Source organism: Monodon monoceros, unplaced genomic scaffold (genome assembly GCF_005190385.1).
Source record: "Monodon monoceros isolate NGI ecotype Baffin Bay Population unplaced genomic scaffold, NGI_Narwhal_1 Super_Scaffold_18, whole genome shotgun sequence".
In the NCBI taxonomy this organism is placed as follows: Eukaryota; Metazoa; Chordata; class Mammalia; order Artiodactyla; family Monodontidae; genus Monodon; species Monodon monoceros.
In genome coordinates, this window is record NW_021703774.1 from 97,689,031 (window position 1) to 97,712,032 (window position 23,002).

At 36.3% G+C, this 23,002-nt stretch overlaps 1 protein-coding gene across 7 annotated transcripts in view; it reads right to left on the bottom strand.

Moving 5' to 3' along the window:
• TLCD4 (TLC domain containing 4) overlaps window positions 1-23,002 on the bottom strand; it is a 102,086-nt gene that overhangs the window by 17,193 nt on the left and 61,891 nt on the right. For all 7 annotated transcript variants that reach the window (XM_029228756.1, XM_029228755.1, XM_029228753.1 and 4 more), the window contains 4 exons: window positions 21,530-21,619; window positions 19,722-19,780; window positions 17,433-17,527; window positions 2,807-2,880 (listed from right to left, as the gene is read on the bottom strand). In XM_029228756.1, the coding sequence (XP_029084589.1) occupies window positions 2,807-2,880; window positions 17,433-17,527; window positions 19,722-19,780; window positions 21,530-21,619 (318 nt within the window). The remainder of the gene's footprint in view (window positions 1-2,806; window positions 2,881-17,432; window positions 17,528-19,721; window positions 19,781-21,529; window positions 21,620-23,002) is intronic.

Consider the following 23,002-nt stretch of genomic DNA (forward strand, 5'->3'; position numbering starts at 1 on the left):
ATACTGCAAAGTAGATAAAGCAAACATAAACTATGCATTTCTAGTGCTGAGTAAATTTTAGCATATTGAATATACACTACATTTAACACTTACTGCATATGTACTGAATGACAAGCACTATGCCAGCTGCTTTACACACATATGTAAACATATAACAAAACATATAACCACACAGAATCTTCACAATAAACTGTAAGGCCTATAGGTATCATTATCCCTGTTTTACAGGTAAGAAAGCTGAGGCTCAGGAAGATTAAATAATCTTCCACTCACGTACAATGGTAAGTGGGGGAGCTTGAATTTAAATCCAGGTCTTCTGCCTTCAGAGAACATCCTCTTTGCTCTCTATATTTTCACATCATCGGAGTCTTTAAAAATTGCAAAAGAACTCTTATTTAAAAAATTTTAAACGGCCAAGCCTAAGGAACTTAGTATCTTCTTGAAGAAATAAAATTATAACATATGAAACACCAGCAAACAATATAAAACAGTACATAAGTACCTGGGAAAGCAGCAGATCTGTAATCTAATCTCTCCTGTTTGGAGGTGGAAGGACCATCCCTTCCACCTTTGGCAAGAAAAAAGGGTGATGAGGGTAATTGCTTGGTAAGCATACTAATGGTATTTGTAGTAGAAGAGTCTCCATCCATGGAATGCTTTTAGGATATACCTAGTCTAGTATTGCTTATGATAAATGAACCTAGAATGTATGGATTTATGGGGTCTGACCCCTGCCCCAGGAAAGTTATATAAGCTATGTAACTATCTGAGTATTAAATGGAGATGGCTTCATAACCAAGAGAGCTCCTTCCATGTCAGCAATATGAACTATACATATCACTTAGAGACCTCATAGGTAACCTCATTCCAGAGAATGCCCAGTGCAAAAAACACCTAGGGAGCCATGCTATTGGTCCTGAACATCTCCTTGCTTTGCCAGTATCTCGTGATTACTTGTATTCTTGAGATTATTAGTAAGGATTGATACAGGGTAAGCTCCCTAACTCACAAGAGTCTGATTTGACTCCCAATTCTCTGGGTTATCTCTGTACTAAGTTACAAAAGGCTCCATGTAATTGTGGGAGCCTTCCCTGGGTTTGGGATTTTGACCTAAGACTTGAAAGATAGGTAAATTTTTCGAAGATGGAGGGAAAATAGAGGATGGGAATAAAGGAAGAAAAGTGAGAAAAATCCACAGGTGCATGAGACAGTAAGGGTGCAAAACTAACTCTAATGAGTGGTAAGAAATAAGGCTGGAGACATGGCGCACATCACAGAGAGCTTCGAAAGTTCAGAGAAGAATCTAAAGAGGATGCAGTGTTTAGTAAGAAAGTAAGGTACTGAAAGTGGAACACAAGAAAGATGACTTTGGTAGCACTGTGAGGAAAGGACTGAAGAGTGGGTGAATGTGGAATTCGAATTAGGAAGTCAGTTGGAAAGCTATCGCAGTAATCAACCATGGAGATCCCGAAGGCCCTAAACTGGGACCATGGATGTGGAAGGAAAGGAGCAGCTAAACATTTCACAGAAAAAATGTCAGCAGACCCTGTCAAATGACAAGACAAGGGTAATAAAGGATAATAATAAACCCATTGTCAAAAATGAGCAACTACCTCCCTCCAGGAGGTGGAGCTTAATTTCTCTCCCCCCACCCCCTTTGAGAGTGGGCTATACTTCATGCCTTGCTTTCAAAGAGAGTAAAGAAAAGGAAAAACTTCACAGTGGAGAAACCTGGCAAACACCACCTCAACCACATGATGAAAGTTCACATCCCCAGTGATGTCACATGGATATCATGTAGCCCCTGATATGTGATGAGAAGGGCACTTCACCTCTACAGGATTCCTTCCGAAAACCTATAACCTCCGTCCAGTTATGAGAAAAACAGGCAAATCCAGACTGGAGGACATTCTACAGAATAACTGGACAGTATCCCTTAACACTGTCAGGGTCATGAAAAACAAGGAAAGACTAAGAACCTGTTACAGATGAGGGGAGACTGGGGAGGCGTGACAACTAAATGCAATATGGCAGCCTAGACTGAACCGAAGAACAAAACGAAGATACTAATGGAAAAACTCTCAAAATCCAACAAAGTCTGAAGTTCACTTAATAGTAAAGTATCGATGCTGGTTTCTTAGTTTTGACAAATGTTCCATGATAATGTAAGATATTAATAGGGGAAACTAGGTGAAGGGTATATGGGAGTTTCTGTGCTATCTTTGTAACTTTCCTGTAAATCTAAAATGAAAAGATTATTTTAAAAGAGGGACTAAGATAATGTTGGTGTCAGAATTTGGGAACAAGAGGAAGTTGGTGTCAGGAATATTAACTGGACCCAAGATAAATCCAGTAAAACAAAGTATCATCATACCACAAAGAGAGCTGGGTTCAAGAGCCAGGACCACCACCTTCTAGCTTGGGAATCTTGGATAAGATTCCCTAACCTTTCCAAGGCTCAGTTTCCTCGTTTGTACAATGGTGATAATTCATATCACATACTCTTTTTTTTTTTTTTTTTTGCAGTACGTGGGCCTCTCACTGTTGTGGCCTCTCCCGTTGCGGAGCACAGGCTCCAGATGCGCAGGCTCAGTGGCCATGGCTCATGGGCCCAGCCGCTCCGCGGCATGTGGGATCTTCCTGGACCGGGGAACGAACCCGTGTCCCCTGCATCAGCAGGCGGACTCTCAACCACTGTGCCACCAGGGAAGCCCATACTCTCATTTTTATATTTAGGATCTTGGGGGAAAATTTCCCCAAACCAAACAGCCCAAGTTTAAAATAATTAATGATATCAGTTACCTACCGCTGATTCACAAAAGGGCTGGAAAGTTCTGCAAGCAGGCGAAAATTCCCAATGTATCCCAGCACTCCATCCCTCTGGGTGATAAAACATAAAACATAATGTCAAAAACATAATGTCAGGGAAAACATTCTTATCAAAATTTCCAAACCGAAGAAACATTCAATAGCTTCTCAGCATAAAATAATGATCAATATAAACACAAACCAAGTCTGCTAAATGGACTTTCTTCTCCGTGAAAACTTAGAAATGTCATTAGAATTCTACAGCATTTTTTAAAGACAACGTATTGTATACTTATGTTCACTTATGTATACCATATTCACTTAGAAAAACAGATTTCAAGCAGTTGTCTCACGCTAAACTAATGAATTCTGCACATAGCCATTAGTAACAGCATTCTCAAATTACCGTAGAAATAGTGATTAAAGTAGTGTGAATTTAGGAAGTTGAGAAATTTTATAACAATTAAATATCAAATAGGAATGTAGTTTAATATCCATTAGGAGCACCTTAAAAATCTCAAGAGTGTATTTCACTTCCTAAGTAACAATATATAAGCCTGTGAGCAGATACACATTTGTCAAACATAACAACACATGTTAAACCATATCTGTCATATTTGACCTGAAAAATATATTTGTCAATCAGAAGATACTATAGCTAAAACACACACTTTGGGGACCTTTCTGAATTTAGAAACATAATGCCTAGTACTTTCCACTAATAATCGGAAAAGTATAGTAAATAAGCATTAGAAAGAAAACCGAAAGTATACATTCCAAAAATTTTACGTAATTTTAAGTGTTACTAGGTAAATGGAGTCATTCTAGAACTTCCAATTAAATCAATTGTGATTACACACCAAAAGAACCTGCCCTCAAAACATCAGATATACCAGAACTTCAGAAATACTTTTCCTACTGTTTATACCACACTGCCTTCCAAATGGGAAAAATATAAAGCAATAATGAAAAAAATAATAATGAATGGACTTTTTATTTGAAGATTCTCAGTTCTTCTCTATGTAAATTATTTTAGGGATTAAAAACTGAGAGCTGGACTGCAAGAGTTAGCTTTCCAAAATGAATCTAAAACTTTTTATAATCTCAAACTCACTGTCCTTAGTGAAGCTGAAATGGGTGATGAGGAAGAAGAGGAGGACAGCAGAGAGACAAAGACAGTGGCCAAGACGAGCACTGTGCACAGAAGTGGTGGGAGAGGAGGATGCTCAACATTTCAGAGTCAACCAGACACAGCCACAGCAGTCCAAAGCCACATGACAATACACGGGAAATAACTACGCGCGTGCGTTATCACTTTAACACAGAAATACGTGTAAATTTGAATTTACATATTATTCTGTACTATTTACTTTTCTGTTACAATAAGTGCATTTATTTAAACAAAGGACCAGTTAATGGTGGCAATTAGTAATTAATAGTGGGACTAAACAAATAAAATTGTGGAAAAATATAATATTTTTATAATGTTTCTTTCTGGCCTTTTACTTTTCTTTGTTAGATATTTAAACGTAGTAGGTTACATTATTATTTTTTTATTATGTCTTTAAGAAGCATAAATGTAAGACTTTTAAAAAGGAGAATGTAAATACAATAGGACTAAACAGTTATTACCTGTATTTAATAAAAAAATAATAATGATATCTTTCTATCCATGACAAGTAGGATATTTTTACTCCTTATTTCCTTTTCCAATAATACTTTTCTGAAATGCCTGCGGCCTTTAGGATAGCCTTATTTTTTTGCAGAAGTAAAACAACTACAGTTAAATGTAAAATTCACTTTGACTTGTAACTCTGCTCTTAGAGGCCCACATTACTGTTATCAGTCCAGTATGATGATCTCAAGCTAAATATTTTCTCAACAAAGGTGTTTAAGCATAAAATACATAAAATTTTACTTACTAGCAACAGCAGGCTTTTAGAATTATAAGAATTAAGTTTCCAGCTCTCTAAGAGTATCTATCCACTTTGTATCTACAGGCTTGTTCTGGTAGATCAGCTGTTTGTAAGGTCATTTGTATGTATAAATTCATCGTATATGCCATCTATTTCTAAAATATCTATCATTTTAAGACACTCTAGAGTACCCTAGATGGATTCCAATAAGTTACAATTTTAGTTTTTAAAAAAAGTACTATTTAAGTAGCTACCCTTTTCTGGTAACAGTTTTGTGTTTTGTTTTGTTTTTTAAATTTATTTATTTATCTAATTTTTTTGGCTGCATCGGGTCTTCATTGCTGCGCGCGGGCTTTCTCTAGTTGTGGCGAGCAGGGGCTACGCTTCGTTGTGGCACGTGGGCATATCTTAACCACTGCGCCACAGGGGAAGCCCCCATTTTTGAGTTGTGAAGCAGTTTTATTTCCAAAAAATGAGCCATTATTTCACTGTATGAGTTTTTGTCACAATCTGCACATAACATCAAGCAATGCAGGTTCCGAGAGTTCATCCTTTTCTAGCTCCTCGTGGCCTCTTCAACGATCATCAGTTTTGGAGAACCAGTCCATAAATACCTGTTACACTGCAGATGTTCTATTTGGACAATTCATTATAATTAAGCAATTAAGTCTGGGGAGTCAGGGATAGTTAATGAATGATCATGGGCCTGGGGTGTGCAGGCCAGGATTTGAACCCTAGCTCTCCTAAGTGACCTTGGGCAAAGCTGACCAAAACCTCAGCTTCTCCATTTGTAAAACAGGCAGAATACCGTCTTTATGACAGAATTGATGTGAGAATAAGACAAAATGCAGGGGCTTCCCTGGTGGCACAGTGGTTAAGAATCCGCCTGCCAATGCAGGAGACACCAGTTCGAGCCCTGCTCCGGGAAGATCCCACATGCCGTGGAGCAACTAAGCCCATGCACCACAACTACTGAGCCTGTGCTCTAGAGCCCGTGAGCCACAACTACTGAAGCCCGCGTGCCTAGAGCCTGTGCTCGGCAACAAAAGAAGCCACCACAATGTGAAGCCGGTGCGCAGCAACGAAGACCCAATGCAGCCAAAAGTAAATAAATAAATAGATTTTTTTTAAATTTAAAAAGACAAAATGCACACTAATGGCAAACAGGAAAAATACTAAAACAGAAAAGGCGCTCTAAAAAAAAATTAAGTTAAAAGTGAAACTGAACCAGGTAATTTTTCTTACTATAGCTATAAAGAAGATTAAATAAGTTTGAACAAGTCCTAAAAGGACCTACTCTTTCTTTCCTAGACAGAAGCCTCCACCTCTAGTCACTGATCCCTGAGCCTTGGATGACTACACGGGACTAAGGGCCACACCTGAAATGATGACGATGAATGGATGATAAGAAAGACAGATCACCATCACCATTAGTAAGGACTAAATGTCGGTTCACTACTGCTACTTTACTATAAAAGATGAATCATATTAATAATCACTCCTCCAAAAGTAGTTAACGTTACTTTCTAATTGCTGCAGAAAAAAATCCAGGTTGAAAAGGAAAATAAATACTTCTAAGAGAAGACTCACCTGTTTTATTTACCCAATAGGTTATATCAACCTTTTACCTCACTTTGCACAACTATACTGCACCCAACCCAAACTTAATTCTTCACCACAAGTTTATGCTCATGACCATCACAGCATGGTAGAGTTAAAATGGCCTCTGAAGATTGCCTATTTCAATTACCCACAGATGTTTTAAATCCCTTCTACAAAAGCTCTTCCAGGTTGCCCCCCAGCGTGGACAACTCCATGGTGAGTAGAGTAGCATCTCCTAAAGCAGCTTTCCAAAAGTTCCAGAACTACACTGTACCCTCTTTTTATTTTTTATTTTTTTTTGCGGTACGCGGGCCTCTCACTGTTGTGGCCTCTCTCGTTGCGGAGCACAGGCTCTGGATGCACAGGCTCAGCGGCCATGGCTCACGGGCCCAGCCGCTCCGCGGCATGTGGGATCCTCCCGGACCAGGGCACGAACCCGCGTCCCCTGCATCGGCAGGCGGACTCTCAACCACTGCGCCACCAGGGAAGCCCTACTGTACCCTCTTTGACGTCCACCTGCCAGTCCTACTCCTGATCCTGGCTATCCAAAATCTCTTTTTCATATGACAACCCTTCAAATATTTAATGACTGTCCAAGTACATGTCTATCTTCTTTCCAGATACCATTTCCAATTTGCTCAGAAAATTCTGGCCCACCCTCTTCAAAGTTTCTGAGCCCTATGAACTGCCAGTATTCATAAAACAAAAACAAACAGATCCAACAACAAAAACCAATGAATCTCTTGATGAAAAGAACCATTTACACATAATAATCTCTACACGTTAACCAGTTAAATCATATACGCACATACATCTTTTTGAGGGGACAGGGTAACCTTCCTAAAGAGAATTTTAGTAGAACATGTCACTACCCTTAAAAATGTACATACCACTTGCCCAGAAATCCCACAAAATTAGTCTTTGAAAATAATTATGTATAGGCACAAATATGAAAACATAAGAATGTTTCCTCAAGTTATACACAATAGTGAAACTGAGAACAAACACACAACAATAGGGAATTGATTAAATATGATTATATATCCATATGCCATCAACAGAGACAATGATAGAACCAAATGGCCTGAAAATAAAAACATTTTCAGAACTTGCTGAAGACTTAGAGAGTAAACCTCCTTTACCCTCTTTCTTAGACAATTATTTGAGGATATGCTGCAGCACGTGTCAGTAAACCAAGACATATGGGATGCAGGAAACAGTGACCCCAAACCAGGGGAGTAATGGCAGGAAGCCTGGGACATCAAGTAGCAGACCTAGAGAGCAGGAGAATGGAGAGCTCCAGGGGCAGGTATCTGGGGGAAAGATGACTGCAGAGATGGGATGCTATCCTCCAAGATATGGAACAACTCAAATACAAGACAAAGGCGTATGTTACAAGAAAAAAAGGAAGGCGATTAGAAACTCGAAGCAAAAATTAGACAGGAAATGTAATCCTGGTTGTGCAGTGAACTATTTTAATACAGTCATAATAAACACTTTATTTTCTCTGTGTAGGATCAACTGTATATAAAGGAAAACAATATGATTATAGAATAAAAGGCAAATATTTTAAAATCTTGGTGATACAAGAATACAAGTACAAATGACAGAAACTGGGAAGCACAGTGGGAGTGACAGAAGTGGATAGAAGGACAGAAGCACAGACATCTTCACCTTAAAGGATCCAGAGGTGCCACAAACCAGAAATAAAAGTGTTTAAAGTTTCCAAAGGAACGGAGAGAGAAAATCAAATTACTTTAACTACATGGGAAAAAAGGCAAGGAAAACAGAGGTGTGAGTGTTAAATTCTTACCCATCATGGCAAGAAGATAATTAACATGTCTAACATTGACAAATCAAGAGGTGGCTGACAGTCACCTAAGTGACCACCATCAGTTCCTTCCCTTCCTCATATCAAGAGGTGGAGTCTTACTTTCCTCCCCTTGAAGCTGGGCTGCCTCAGTGACTCACTTGACCAGCAGAATGCAGTGGAAGTGAAGTTCTGGGTCTTCTGAAGCTAGGTCATAAGAAGCCATGCAACTTCCTCCTGGGTCCGTTGGAACACTCACTCTTGAGATGCTCTCTCTCTGAACACCATAGCCAGGCTATGAGAAGCTCAAGCCACATGGAGGGGCCACATACAGGAGCTCTAGGCAACAAGCCTGCTGATGTCCGAGCAGGAAGCCAGCATCAACTACCAGCTACTTAAATGAGCCCCTTTCAACCCAGTTGACCCTTTAGATGATCCAGTCCCAACAGCTACCTAACAGCACCCACATGAGACCTCGTGCAAGGACCACCAAGCCTTCTTCCTTCTTCTTTTCTTTTTCTTTTTTTCAATATAATTAAGATCTCACGAGTCAATGGGTTTCACTGGCCAAAGTCAGTATTCTAACTGATGATCAAAATGTCACATTTTTAACCAAAGTGAGAGCCATCACGTTGGTTCCTGTGTCTTTTCGACAAGACCCTTTTAGTCTTTGATAGGTTCCTTGCTTTCTGACACAAGATTACCAGAGTTATTTTGTTGTATGCAATACTTCAATATGTAAAACAAGTTTAAAATTTTTGGTTTTGATCCCATTTTTGTAATATATATTCATACCCAGAATGCTAGTTTTTTACTTATGCATATATACAAGTAGGATACACTCCTAAATGTAAATGGTAATTAAGCAAATATAAATAGTTATCTCTGGGTTGTGGGATTGGGACATTGTTTTTTCTTTTTTGCTTGTCAATATATTCTAATCTTCAAATAACAATGAATGACCTAATTAATTTTTTCAAATACCCTCTGCTTGTACATTACTTATCATAGCTTTTTAACTTACAGTGTTGCTGTAAGGGGCCTTAACCACTGTTTTCCAAATGTATTCTTTTGTGGTTTTCTTTCTACCCTTCTGAAATTCTCCTCTGCTTCTTTTACAGGACCAACCTTCTTTCTGGTCCCTGACCCTGACCACCCTCCCCCAACAAGACACACCTTATTTCTAATGGCACATGGGCCCTTCTCCCCTGGAATAACCATGTATCACCACAAACCTCACAACATCTACAACCATATTCCTGCCCAAACTCTTTTTCCCATTTCCTTCAGGGTCGCACATTTCTCTAGTGCCCTGGGTCACCTTGCCTTCTTCTTTCCCTTCCTTCTCTGAAATCCAAAATTAGTCACCATGACCTATTGACTACAAAATGGCTTTTAGTTTAGTTTCTTCCTCACTAATAAAACCACCAAAGTTACGTTCTTCATAATCTATCATCTACATTATTCCAATAACCTCCTCAAAGAGATCTTCTCCCACGCAGCTTTCTTTTTCCTATGTTATCACCACCAGATTTATTCTTCTAATATGCCAACTGCATCAAGTTATCTTTTGGCCAAAGGTCCTACAACAATTCTGTGAAAAGTAAAACACAAGGCTGATGAGTTAGAATGTTCACTCCATCAGGCAGCCCCGTCTGACTCATCCAAACGTACAACCACCGCTGAGCCCACATGAATCCCGTAGGCTGACAACCCAAGTCCTTCCTACCACCCATGAAGATCTGACCTCTTCTCCTCATGTTTTCCAACCTAGAAAGGCTTCCCTACTTTTTTCTGCTGATCTAAACATGCTTTTATCTTTTGTTTTGGAAGACTGACTAAGTCTCATCTACCTCAAAAGCTCTCTTGGAAAATTTTAAAGAAACACAAATATATATATATATATATATATATATATATATATATATATGAAAATTCCCGAACAATTTATATAAACTGCAAGAATATACATAAGTATTGTCAGTAGTTATCTCTGGAGACTCAGAACTAGAAAACGTTATACTTACTAAGCCCTGTATGTCTACAAACTCAGAATTTTTTTATAAACATGCATATTCAGACAAAAAAAATAATGGAAATTAACACATTCACCTTTCCATTTTCTAAATTGCTATAGCATTACAGAGTTGTCACTGGGTGATGTGTTACTTGAATTTTTAAAGATAGTTTCCCATAGTTAAATCTCGGAACCTGCGGGACTGAATTAGGTAGCTATCATATTCTTAATTCCTTACCTCTCCCCACCACCACCTCCTCAGTTCAAAACCACTGCGAGCCAGTGAACTATGTGTCAGTAGCCTGGCTTCCATAGTCTCCGATCCTGCACATCAATGACTCTCGACCTGTTTAATCCAGTTCACCCATGAGAGTTAGCATCACGTGTGGCACAGGCTTCCACAGGCACAGGTGGCCATTAGATAAGATTCAGGTTATGTATAATTCCTTGTTACCTTATCCTTACCCCACCAACAAAACCTACTAAAATACAAGTGATATAGACACTAGTAAGAGGACAGGTTTAATTCAGCTCTAATAAATTATACATTTTGATACTTTACTGTTAGTAAATTATGGCAAAACTCACAACTGACTCTGGTCAATGTGGTGTTTCCACTTCTGCCATCTATCTTTAAGGAGCTTTGCCTATAGTAAAATTCATACTGGCCATGGCCTCTGCATGACTCTATGAGGGAAAACAAAATAAGATTTGTCTGATCCCTTCCAGAGCTTAAAAGAAAATTTTCCTTTCAGCCAGTGATTATGAAAATCTGGATTTTCTTATCACAGGACATTTAATTTTCTAACAGCCAAGAGTGGCTAGGGTCAGGAATTTAGAAGGTGAGGGAGAAAGATAAATAAAATTATTATGCACCTACTACTGCTAGCATGATACTAAATACCGTCAATGGCTTGGAGTGGGATGGGCACACTTTCCCACCACTAAGGCTATGTAATTGGTGTGAGGTAAGTTATGGGCACTGGGGTTTATATAAAAATGTGACTATGTTCTACTGTAGCAATTATGAGGTACTTTTTCTAGGCTATTTAGACTGACCCATAATCTTAGGACATTTCCATGGGAAACCCTTTCAGAGCACCATGAATCTAGAAATGAGATTTGGGAACAAAATCCACCCTGTATTTAATTACTCTTTGCCTAACTTTAATCATTCAAGGTTTTTGATTATTTACTTATAAGACAGAGTTGAAGGTTTGAGCCAACACACAGGACCGGATTGGATTGCCCAATCTGGCTCATGTGAAACAGTGATCTTACCTAGAATTAAGCTTTACTAACTACTACAAGGATAGAGGCTATCAGATAATTCAGAAGAAGTAGAGAGAGGCTTGGGACGTGAAGGGCAGTTGGCAAGCCAGGTCCTTCCTGTGTTGAACAAGCAGCACTGGCCCAGAAGATGTGAAGGCTCTACTAGGTGAGGTTCACCAAGTTCCTCACATGCAGTGAGAGTTTATCTTATAAAACATCTCCATTTTATACCTCCAAACAACTGTACAGACTACATGACATTCTCCAAAGAGCCAGGCCTCACAGAGCCTGGGTTCTCTTTACTATAGGGAATCCTTAGCCAGGAACAGGCTAAGAGCATTCCAGAGTTAAGACCTCTTTCTCCTAACAAATGTCAGTACATACCCTATTTACCCAAAGGTCCTGTCAACAAGGAGATTAGACCTGGGTCACTTGCCTTCTTTTCTTCCCCTCCCTTTCTCCCAAGGAAGTAAATGGATCTGCAGACCAGCTGCTTTCACCCCTTCCTCCCTGGGTTACTTAAGAACTTGGTGACAAAACGTAGCTTATTCTTAACTTGCCCATTGCCTAGCTCTCCAGTATTAGAACTAAATCCAATCATTTCATCAAAACAGTTGAATCACAGAATCTCAGACTTATAGAACTTTAAAGACGATTTAGTATAAGCTCCGACTTAAAGCTTCCACTTATTATATCTATCTGATTGAAGATACCTTATGGTAAAAAGAACCACTTTTAAAAGGCTGTTGTTAAAATCTATTCACTGGGAATGTCTCTTTTGTAAAACAGCAGTCTCCCCTACCTTTCTTTACCATCCCCATTGGTCCTAATTCCAATGTCTGAATTAAATCAGAGTAAGTCTACTTCCCCTTCCACTTAACAGTCCTTTCACATTTCCAAGGACATTTCAAAGCCATGTAGTTGTCCTACAACTTATCTTTTCTAAGCTGACCTCTCTGGGTCCTTCAGTTGTTTATCCGAGGGCAATAGCCACCTAATCTAATCTCCCCTCTACAGTTACCTGGCAGCTCGCCCCAGAACATATGCAATTTTAGAGACTCCAGATGCTGTGAGTATGGTCTAACTAGGAAACTGTAATTTGTTTGAACTGGATACTGTACCTCCCCTAATAGAGTAAATTATAGCAGATGTGACGTGCTATTGGCACAACTACAATTGTGGTCGTCTGCCACTTCCCAGTCATTCCTCTCTTTTTATACATTGTCAAGTCCAAGTGCAAAACTTGACATTCATCACTATTCGGTTCCATCTATTTGTTTCAGCTTATTATTCCAGCCTGAAACTTTAAAAAATGTAATACATCATCCAACATATTATTAGTTCCTCTTCCTAACCTTGCTTCAGTTAATTGATAAGCTTGCATATTTTAAACTTTATTTTATTGTGGTAAAACATACATAACACAAAATTTACCCTTTTAACCACTTTTAAGTGTACAGTTCAGTGGCATTAAGTACATTCATGTTGTTGTCCTGCTATCACCTATCCACCTCCAGAACTTCTTTATATTCCCAACTGAAACTCTTACCCATCAACAGTAACTTCCCAACACCCCCTTCATCCAGCTCCTATCTTATTTTCTGTCTCTAGGAATTTGACTACTTCAGTTACCTCATGTAAGAAGAATCATATGATAAGATTTCTTTTTAAAAAACCTAGTTAAGAACAAAATAACGAAGAGGGTGGACATGGCAATCCTCTTCATTGACATCTATTTTATCATCACACATCAAGTCCAATACATGAACTGTTTTCTTTCCTGGTTATTAAAGGGAAATAGGTTTCAAAAAATCAGGCCAGCTTAGAGAAAGAAAGGCACACAGCTCTGCTAAGGTAATCCCACTATGCATATCTGAGGAGATGCTCTGTGCCCACAAAAGAGCATGAAGCAGTAAACACAGAACCAGGAAGAAAGAGAAGAATTCCTCCTTACCGAAACTGAGGGAGGCCTTAGAGGAGGTTTGTTATGTTCGTGAAATATGGGAAAGAAATGCTCACATCAGGTATTCTATATTAAAAATGAAATACTGAAACAAATTCCAAAACCACACATACCTATATGGAATATGTATGTATCTTTACATATACACACACATAGAACACATATTTTATGAATAAAAAACTGAGCACTTAATATTTTTACCATGGCTAATCCCTCAGTTAGTAGTAAAAGTAATAAACTAACTGTATCATAGTGCTTTTATATAGATTTGTATAAGTGAGCTATGGAAATACTAATAAAACAATTTCTAAGACTTACTTCTGCTAGTCTATCATTCGTTACTGTATAAGAAAGCTGTCAATCTTTTATTTCAGTAGGAAAAAAGTTATCTAACATATTATACAACTTCTAAAAATATTTTTGATTTAAATACTTAAGATGTCTTATTATATATAAATTTAGTGGGAAATAGAAATCACAAAGACCTTACTAGTGAATCTTGCTTTAGTGAGTTATATTAAGTGCCTATTTTTAATACCTACCTAGTCTACAGAAAAGTTAATTTTTGAAATTTTCTTATCTTAAAATGTTGCTGTAACAGCCACTATAGTTACCTAAAATTTTTCTTTAAGGCTATCTTAATGGGAGAAAAAAAGGAAATACGTTATTTAAGTGTAACTGAGAACATGCAACACTATTTAACTCACCTTAAAACAGTAGTTTTTCTTTTTTAACACTGTTAATGATAAAACGTTAGTGAGTCATGGCATTTGTTTCACAGCACTGTGGAAATTTTTGTTTAGACTAAACATAAGACCAGTATTTTTCTACTTCTTGTCTCCTGACGTAAATTACAACTTTACCTTATCTTACATAACGAATCTCATTTTTCAGTACCACTTCATACACAATTGTTTGCAAAATGTTTTTAAAACATAGATAACTGGGGTAAAATATTAAACAAAAATCAAAAATCTTCACCTTCAAAGTATCACACCTAATACTAATACCCTTAAATAAATGTAACAAGGGGCATTTGAAACCAAATTTTCTTCTTAAATTGCAGCAGAATGGTTTAATGATTAGATCCTAGGGTAATGGAAAGATGCAGAAGAGTTGGCAAAGTACACAGAGACTCAGTGATTTTCTTGTCAAGTTTAAAAGTTTTCCAAATATACTATAACTCAGTATCTAACGATGTGGTTTGATTGGGGAGAGGAGGTGATTCACAAGGAATACAGGAGAAAACTAACGTTATCCAAGAAGTCAGAGAGGGAGAACAAAAGAGGATGGTTTATCCCTAAACATAGAACATTAAAGCCTAAATGTGTCACTTCCTTTATGATAAGAGATTAACCTGTCATATTTTCCCTGATAATGAGTATCCTGCCCAAGGGATGAAAGCTGAATATCAAGAAAAAAGCTGTAGGATTTTTACCTTTCTATGTAGGCAGAAGAGAAGATTTCTTAAGCTCTAAATTATTCCATGAGATAATTTTAAAACTCCAGTAAATATATTAGAGAGAGGATCAAGACATTATATAACTTATTTACAACCTACAATACCCTAAGTTCAAAACTCTTACTTAAAAAAAAAAAAAAGGGCTTCCCTGGTGGCGCAGTGGTTGAGAGTCCGCCTGCCAATGCAGGGGACACGGGTTCGTGCCCCGGTCCGGGAGGATCCCACATGCCGCGGAGCGGCTGGGCCCGTGAGCCATGGCCGCTGAGCCTGCGCGTCCGGAGCCTGTGCTCCACAATGGGAGAGGCCCGCATACCGCAAAAAAATTTTTAAAAAAAGACTTACTTTTGTTACGTCAGATAAGGTAAAGTTGTTATTTACATTCAACTATTCAGTAGGGCGTACATTTAAAACCTACAGGTAATTAGCCTCTATTCTTCACTTTAAGTTTTAATTAGTTCCAGTTAGAAAATCTTTTAAGAAAAAAAGCTTACTACAAACAGCTTAAATAGTTGCAGAAGTATCAAGTCGAAGTGCTTTCCAAATGTCAGTTCTCATTGCATAAGGGATAAGAATTTCATAAAAGTTTATACAAAATAATAATAGTAGTAATACTTGCTGTTGGTATTTTGTTAGCTTTACTTAAAATGCACGAAGTAACCTGGGAATTCATTGCATGGGAAAAAATTTTCTTATATTCAAATAGTAAATGTAAGATCTATAAATGACATAGGATCTCTACATCTATAAATATTTATTTCATCAATTTTGTTTCTATTTTGTTTCCCTATGAATAGATTCACTTTAATTAGATAATTTTCTTTCATACCATTCATTTCATACAATAGAACAAAGGAAGACATATCAAAAAAGCAACCATCTCTTGAAAAAATTGCAGCTGATTTTCTTATCAACTTTACTAAATAAAGTTAATTTCTTTTTTAAAAATCCAGCATTCACTTCACTAACATTTTATAAAGGCATAAAAGTCCAAAGAGAAAACAGTATTCCTCCCACATAATGAGATATTCAACTTGCCATTCCATGCACAGCAGCCATTTGCCAAGCCTGTGACTTCAGTGGCCGAGAGAGAACAGCAGTTCATACTAGTCACATTTACAAATGCATGTAAATGACCTGTTATCTTTCACCAGCTTATATTCTTTTCATAGCACAACGATTATTTGTGACTCATGTTTAGAGACCATACTTCTAACCTGCAGCAGGATATTAAACTCACATGAGTACCCACACACATTCTTCCCTGAGTCAACCAATATTTTGTTAGTCAGTTTCCACGTCTCTTTAGCAAAAGTGTTCAGGAAACAAAAGGCATGTGTTGCAACTATCTAAGACCTGTAAAAGGTAGAAGTCTATATGTTATAACTACCTATAATGTATTAAAATCTAAAAAGGAAGACAAGGAGATAAACAGTAGGAAATGCCAGTAAAAACAGCCTATTGCTTCAGAAGAATAAAGTGATTATGGATCCCTACTGGGATCCTATAAATACCTACTTATTTATAACATTAAAACCAGCATAGTTTTTAAAACATTTACATTAATTATTTAGACTTATAACTTTAAATGGGTGATATAAAGAGATGCTTTGATGTATCTTATTCTTGCAGAAATAATGTAATCTGATGTCTTATTCACCAGCTATCCTTGTGTGGGGCAATATAAAGAAAAATAGAAGAATATTATTAATACACATTTGTATGAGTTTTTTTAAAGCCCTCAAAATCATCACAAATGTCCAGTGATATACAGATTTTAGTAATACCAAATAAGAAAAAAAAAAGCCAGTGGTTACATTTATGTTTTAAAACAGGAAAAACATGGAATGGTATACCACACGTATTACATAAAATTTATACTATTCGAGTTTACATACGTCTATTATTTCCCAGTATCTATCTTGGGTTTGGTGGTCTATCTAGGTTGAAAAATAATTGATTGAGGAGAAACCTAACAAAGATGCAAGGGATATAAAATTGCTAATTTACAAATGTATAATGTATTAAAATAATGTTAGAAATAAAAGTTAATATGCACTAGTGCCCCAGATTTGCTGGATCCTCTATTAGCTCCGTCTGGAAGTTCTGATGAAGCCTCTGAACAAGACTCCCCCTCCCCCTCCACCCCTGCTCTAGCATACTCAAGTGTAACTATGCTTGTACGTGGAACGGTATATGAAATTAAACAGAAAAGAGATACTTCAGCTGGTTATACAGGAATCTACACCTAGCTCCGGCTGATAAAACATACATGCATCTAAAAAGACAGACAAATGTCAGTAGCCACATGATCCTAAAGGTTTTGAGTGAACATTCAGGAAACTGGGGTCATCTGACTTTCTCAAAGTGTGTGAATCCAAATAGACGCACTAATACAAACGCGTAAGTAAAGCTATTCTATTATTTTCGTTAATACACAGGATAACATCACAAGAGTGATTCCTGAATGCATTTGGGGTTGATCTTTATAAATTAAGAATTGTACGTTTAGATTTATCTTCACCCTTGAGTCATTACTCCCAATCTTGTCTGCTTGTCAGACCACTGTAAATCCTGGCACTCACCAGTACAAAGTAGTATGCATACAGCGCTGTACAATGGTGAATTATAAAATACTTGTCACCAATCACTTTCCAATACCAAATGAGAATCAACAAATCTGTAACAAGGAAAAATAAGATATTACACAGGAAGAAAGCTTCATTGTTTTTCAAGTGTATTTAACTTTCTCCTGACATCACATCCCAGTCCACTCTGAGCCCACAGCACTCGTCTCGTACATCAGGAGCTCAACTAGCCCTTTTACCACGAAGTATGTGCTTCCAGATAACTGTCTCCCCTACACTACTGGGACTTCTCTAGGAAGAGGACCAAGTGTGGGCATCCAGCACAGTGCCAGGCGTATAGCTATGTAATGTAACGTATTTGTTGAAAGTATAAACAAATTAACTTGTTACAAGGGTTAAATAAAATGAAAATATTACAGAATAAAAATAATCTTAAAATAAGGCTAAATTACTGATTTTTGTCACTATAATAACTCAAACGGATAAGACGATCTCAGAAAAGGTATAAAACGCTAACTCGTGTATAACACAAATTCAGCAAAAAAATTTTAAAGTTAACATAGAATGTGGTTAAATATCAAAATAGCAAAAAAAAAACCAAACCCAAACACGAAGAACTATAACTATTAAAAAGATATCTTAAAAAAGAGCTCAAGGCATCCATTTTTCTTTAAATTCTAAATCAATACCACAATTCAGAAAATTGTTTCATTTAATAAAACAGAAACATCTCAAACTGTGAACACAAGTATTTTCTTTACCAAATGGTTAAACATGAAATTTAAACCTGGTAACAAATGGCTATCATGGATGGAAACCAGAGTCTGATTCAGGTTTTGTGGGTTTGGAGCTTATAGCATGAGGAGCTTCTTTTATAAAAAATAAAAATTACTAATACAAAACTAGATGTGAATACATATAAAGGTAAAAGAAATCATCAGATTATAAATTTTAAGGAGAGGAAAAAATACCACAAATGTGGAAATCAAGAAAATTTAGAACTATTAGTAATTAACTGCCTGATATGCTTCTCTAGATACATTTTTCCTATATTTGGCTGTATATTCTTTGGTCACCAATTTATATGATAATGATCTTATAATATTTTCTATAGAGAGAATAAAAGAATTCACCTTTCATTCAGCTTGGTTTAGAAAGTTTGTTTCAGTTCATAACTTATTTTTAAGTGTTTTGAACTATTACCTTATTTGAGAAAATCTTTATCAAGTTTCTTTCATACAAGATTTCCTGGGTAGTAACTACTCTCTGAATTGACAATACTCACTAACCAGTGTATGAGGCATATTATAAATTTTGTGTTAACCTTGTCAATGACAGCATTTTGTGCCAAAGAGCAAATCTTTTCCCAGTATGTCCACAAGATACACTCTTCTTTTAATTGGGCCATTGAATAATCCAATAGCCTATTCATTATTTCTATCCCAAGTGTATCTTTTCCTCTTAATAAATTACTGTGTTTTGGTTTAATCTAATTTTTTTTTTTTTTACAATTCACTTCTTGATGGCAGAAAATTTTCTACCGAGTCCATCACTCATCTTTATCACTTTTGTTTCATAGTCCATTATTTTTACTTGGATTTTCTTTCAGCTGTTTATTAAATTTGAAAATTACAAAATAGGGTTCCTTGCATAAATGTCCAAATCAGAGATCTCTTATTTCTCGTTTTATTGAGACAGTCCAAAATGTCTTTTCAAAGAGCAGTTTAAATGGCATATTCTCAACTTAACTTCCCCTCTGTCTCGTTGTGTAAAAGGTTATTCCAACCTCATCCAACATGAGAGAAAATATGACAGAGGGAAATGTGAAGTAGAAAGAGTCCACGATCTTAACTGATTATGACTAAAATACCTCACTTTTGCAAATCTTACCAAAACAATACAAAACCATGACCATGGGAGCACATTTCAAGGGCCCTTGCAAGTGAGAACCCTGAGGCTTAAACTTCCTTAGCGTCATGGTAATTGCACCTGAGCAGCTCTTTAGGCCAAAAAGGAACCATCACTAGTAAAAAAAAAAAAAAAAAAAAAAAAAAATCCAGGCCTAACTGAGGCCCCACTCTGCAGCTCTGATCTTTGAGAACCAGAGAGCCAACATGAAAAATGTTTCATGTTCTACCATTACAGCAGGTATTTTTTTCCCTCAGTATGGATCCTAAAAGTTGCTTCTTAAATAAATAAACCAAAAGCATAGACTATGTATGTATTCTTTGCATAATTCCATAAGTAGTCTAAAAAGAAACAGACAGTGAACAACATATCACATACCAGAAATGAGGTAGCCTGAAGCAATAGCAATATTCACTTTCACAAGAGATGGATCACCCCTATAAATATTAAAAAACAGGTTCCTGTTTTTAGCACATGGTTATAGATGACAACTACTTTCTTTTCTATTGAGATTTAAATATAATTTAAATGTTCTCTATAGGTGCTCAAATGGTAACTTGTCATTTGCACAAGGTACTGTGTTAGCTATAATGCTTCTAACTGCAATAATCATAATTGCTTATACTTATTAGCCCAAAGTTTTATGAAAATAATATTACCAAAAGACAACATTTTATAAGTGTGTTCTCATATGATTTGTTTGTGAAAGGACTCAAATGGAATTCCAGATGCTGGTTGTTGTTGTTTTGATTCCTTATTCCGAATCAGAGACTCAAATATCCTCAAGAAATCATCTAGCCTGCCCCTGATTTAGAGGCACTATACTGTTACCCTCACTTTACTGAGGACTGGAGAGATTTGCCTATTATCACAAGTTAGAAAATGATCGGAACAGAACAATTTAATCCTGCTGTTTCCACCCTTACACATATCAAGATCCTACACTTTTGCCCTGCTCATGCTCTTGGCTCCAAGAAACAGATACAAATTATCAGTCCTTTATCTGACTTTTAATGTGAACTACTGGTAAAATGAACATAAAATAAAACTGACAACAGGTAAACTACAAGTGGAAATATTTAGTAGAAGTCATGTCTTCTTTACAAATTTTGATCTGTAAATATGATCCAGGAAAATTGGACCTGGAATAAATTATGGTATCTAAGAAAATGTTAAAATATCAAAAAATATAATAGGTAAAAATTTGATAAGGACAAATTGGTCAACGAATCAAATCTTTGTTATAAAATTTACTTCCCAAAACAACTGGTTCTGTTAACAATCATGTGGGTAAAATAAAAATATGAAAAAAAAAGTAGCAATTGTTTAGGTAGAGCACATTAAAACTTGGTCAAGGAATGAAATTCACTAAATTAATTCACTTTGAAAAATATCTTCTCAGTGAAAATGTATGAATACTGGTATAACTCTGACCAGCATAATTCCATATTTATGAATAAAAAACAACATAACTGCAGTCAAATAGAGATGGTCGAAAGACCTGGTCAAATTGCCCCACATCCCTCAGAACCCACATCTATCACATCCCTGTGCAGTGCTTTTTCAAAACACTCCCAATCCCTCAAACTAAACTGAACTAAGTCTTCTCATATAATGCCAGGAAGTACAGTTTGTAAAACTCCTGCCATTGGAATGACATTTAAATTCTTCAAAAAGAATCATCTTACAAATTATCGTGTTATGGCTAAACATTATTATTCATGCTTCAAATCATCTCATGTGGTACTAAATTCCTCTCACGTGGACATCTATAATTCTCATTTTCCTATCTTTGATATCAAATGATGGGTCAAACATAAATTTAAAGACTAAGTCTATCCTATCTATCTGACTATCCTATCTCAATAATAACTCATTTTTGCTCAGAACAGTGTTTACAATAACTTGATTTCACTCACTAACACGGTATAAACGCTTACATAATCATCATATTCTCCCTGTTGTGGATAATAATTGCAATACTAATGCAAAATGGCCCTCATTATTTGTATTAAATCTAAAATAAATCATTCTAATGCACCTTGCTGAAATATGTCTGAACAGAAGCATTTTAACAAACCATACACCATCAATATATTTTCTGTTTTAAAGTAAAGAGATGTTCTTATTAATAATTAAAATCAAAATATAAATCAAATTGACTATATTGGAAAGAAACAGCTTACCAAAGTGGATCAGCAATAGTAGCCTCATCAAACAAGAATATGTACAAGCCAATAACCCCAACCACCAAAGAATGACACGTAGACACTACCCTGCAATGAGATGAAATAGACACAAAGATTTTAGAATCTGTGCAATAAATTTTAACTAATTCTGGCAAGTCATTTAACACTCTGAAGAAGTTAAATGTGGAAGCATTTAAATATAGGATTGGAGTACCTCTGAGAATATAATACAAAATTGCTATTTAGAAATCCAAGGGCCACAACTTTACTTTGGAATCAATAACAAGAAAGATGCCCAGGTCTACAATTTCCTGCTAGATAAATGATGAATCACTTATTGATTAAAGGGTCTAAAGCAGAAGCATATCTGATGAACCAGTTGACAGAGTTTTGTGCAAACAGATGGCATTTGGTAAGCATACTACCCTACACCCTGCTCCATCTCCAGCAGCATCACTGCTGGATTAGTTCCTGCTCCAATCAGTTAGGAATGACTTCCAAATCTACTAGCCTTAACGAACTCCATATTCATGGATCAGAATTGGAATGCATCATGAAATGAAAATGTATTCCCTTGGAAATTTCAGTTTTAATACACACATTATTGTACTTGATTCTTGTAACAAATCTGTGAGAAAGCTAAGGTGGCTATTATTAGTGTCTCATCATTATTATGGAATCACTTCTAAATAGAAAAATGGAGGACCATGAATTTATTCAGAAAAAATCTGTTTTTAAAAGAAATGCCCAAGTGAAAACAAAATGTTCACATGATCCATGTGGCATTTTCTTTATAGAAGGAATAACTTTTAGTTGAAAAACATCAGTTTCTATGAACATATCTTGCTAAAAATTTAATGACTTAACCAATATGCAAGTTCTATGATATCCTACTTAAAGAACTGTATACAGGATACTATATGCTTACTCACATAATGAAAAAGTTTATGAGTAATGAAGTTTCTCTTCTCTTCATTAGAACAAAGGATGAGAGGAATAGCGAAGTTTTCTTTTTAGAAATTAATTGGTATGCAATGAATCTCTCTACAATATGACCCAAATCCTTAAAAGTAAGTGAAATATATCAACCAATACAAAGTTGATATTAAAAAGTCTCATTGTAACTTGAAAAATCAATATACTTGATCTAATATATGATGTGGTCCTAAGTAAACATATCAAATTAAATCAAATCATATTTTAAATGCTCAAAGAGTCTCACTAATTTAAAGGCACTGAGTCCTTTGTAATGCCAAAATACATTTTGAAGTGTGATAATTAACCCAATTAACCTGGTTTACAAGTCTGGAATTTTCACGCCAAGCACACCTGTGTTCCATTTGAACATAGCAAGATAAAAATGTAAGTTCCTTGATCTCAAATAAAACATGCCATCTAAATAATCAGACAACCAGCTTTCTGTTGCCATTCAAAAATTCTATTAAAGGAAAAAGCATAACCTTTTACTAA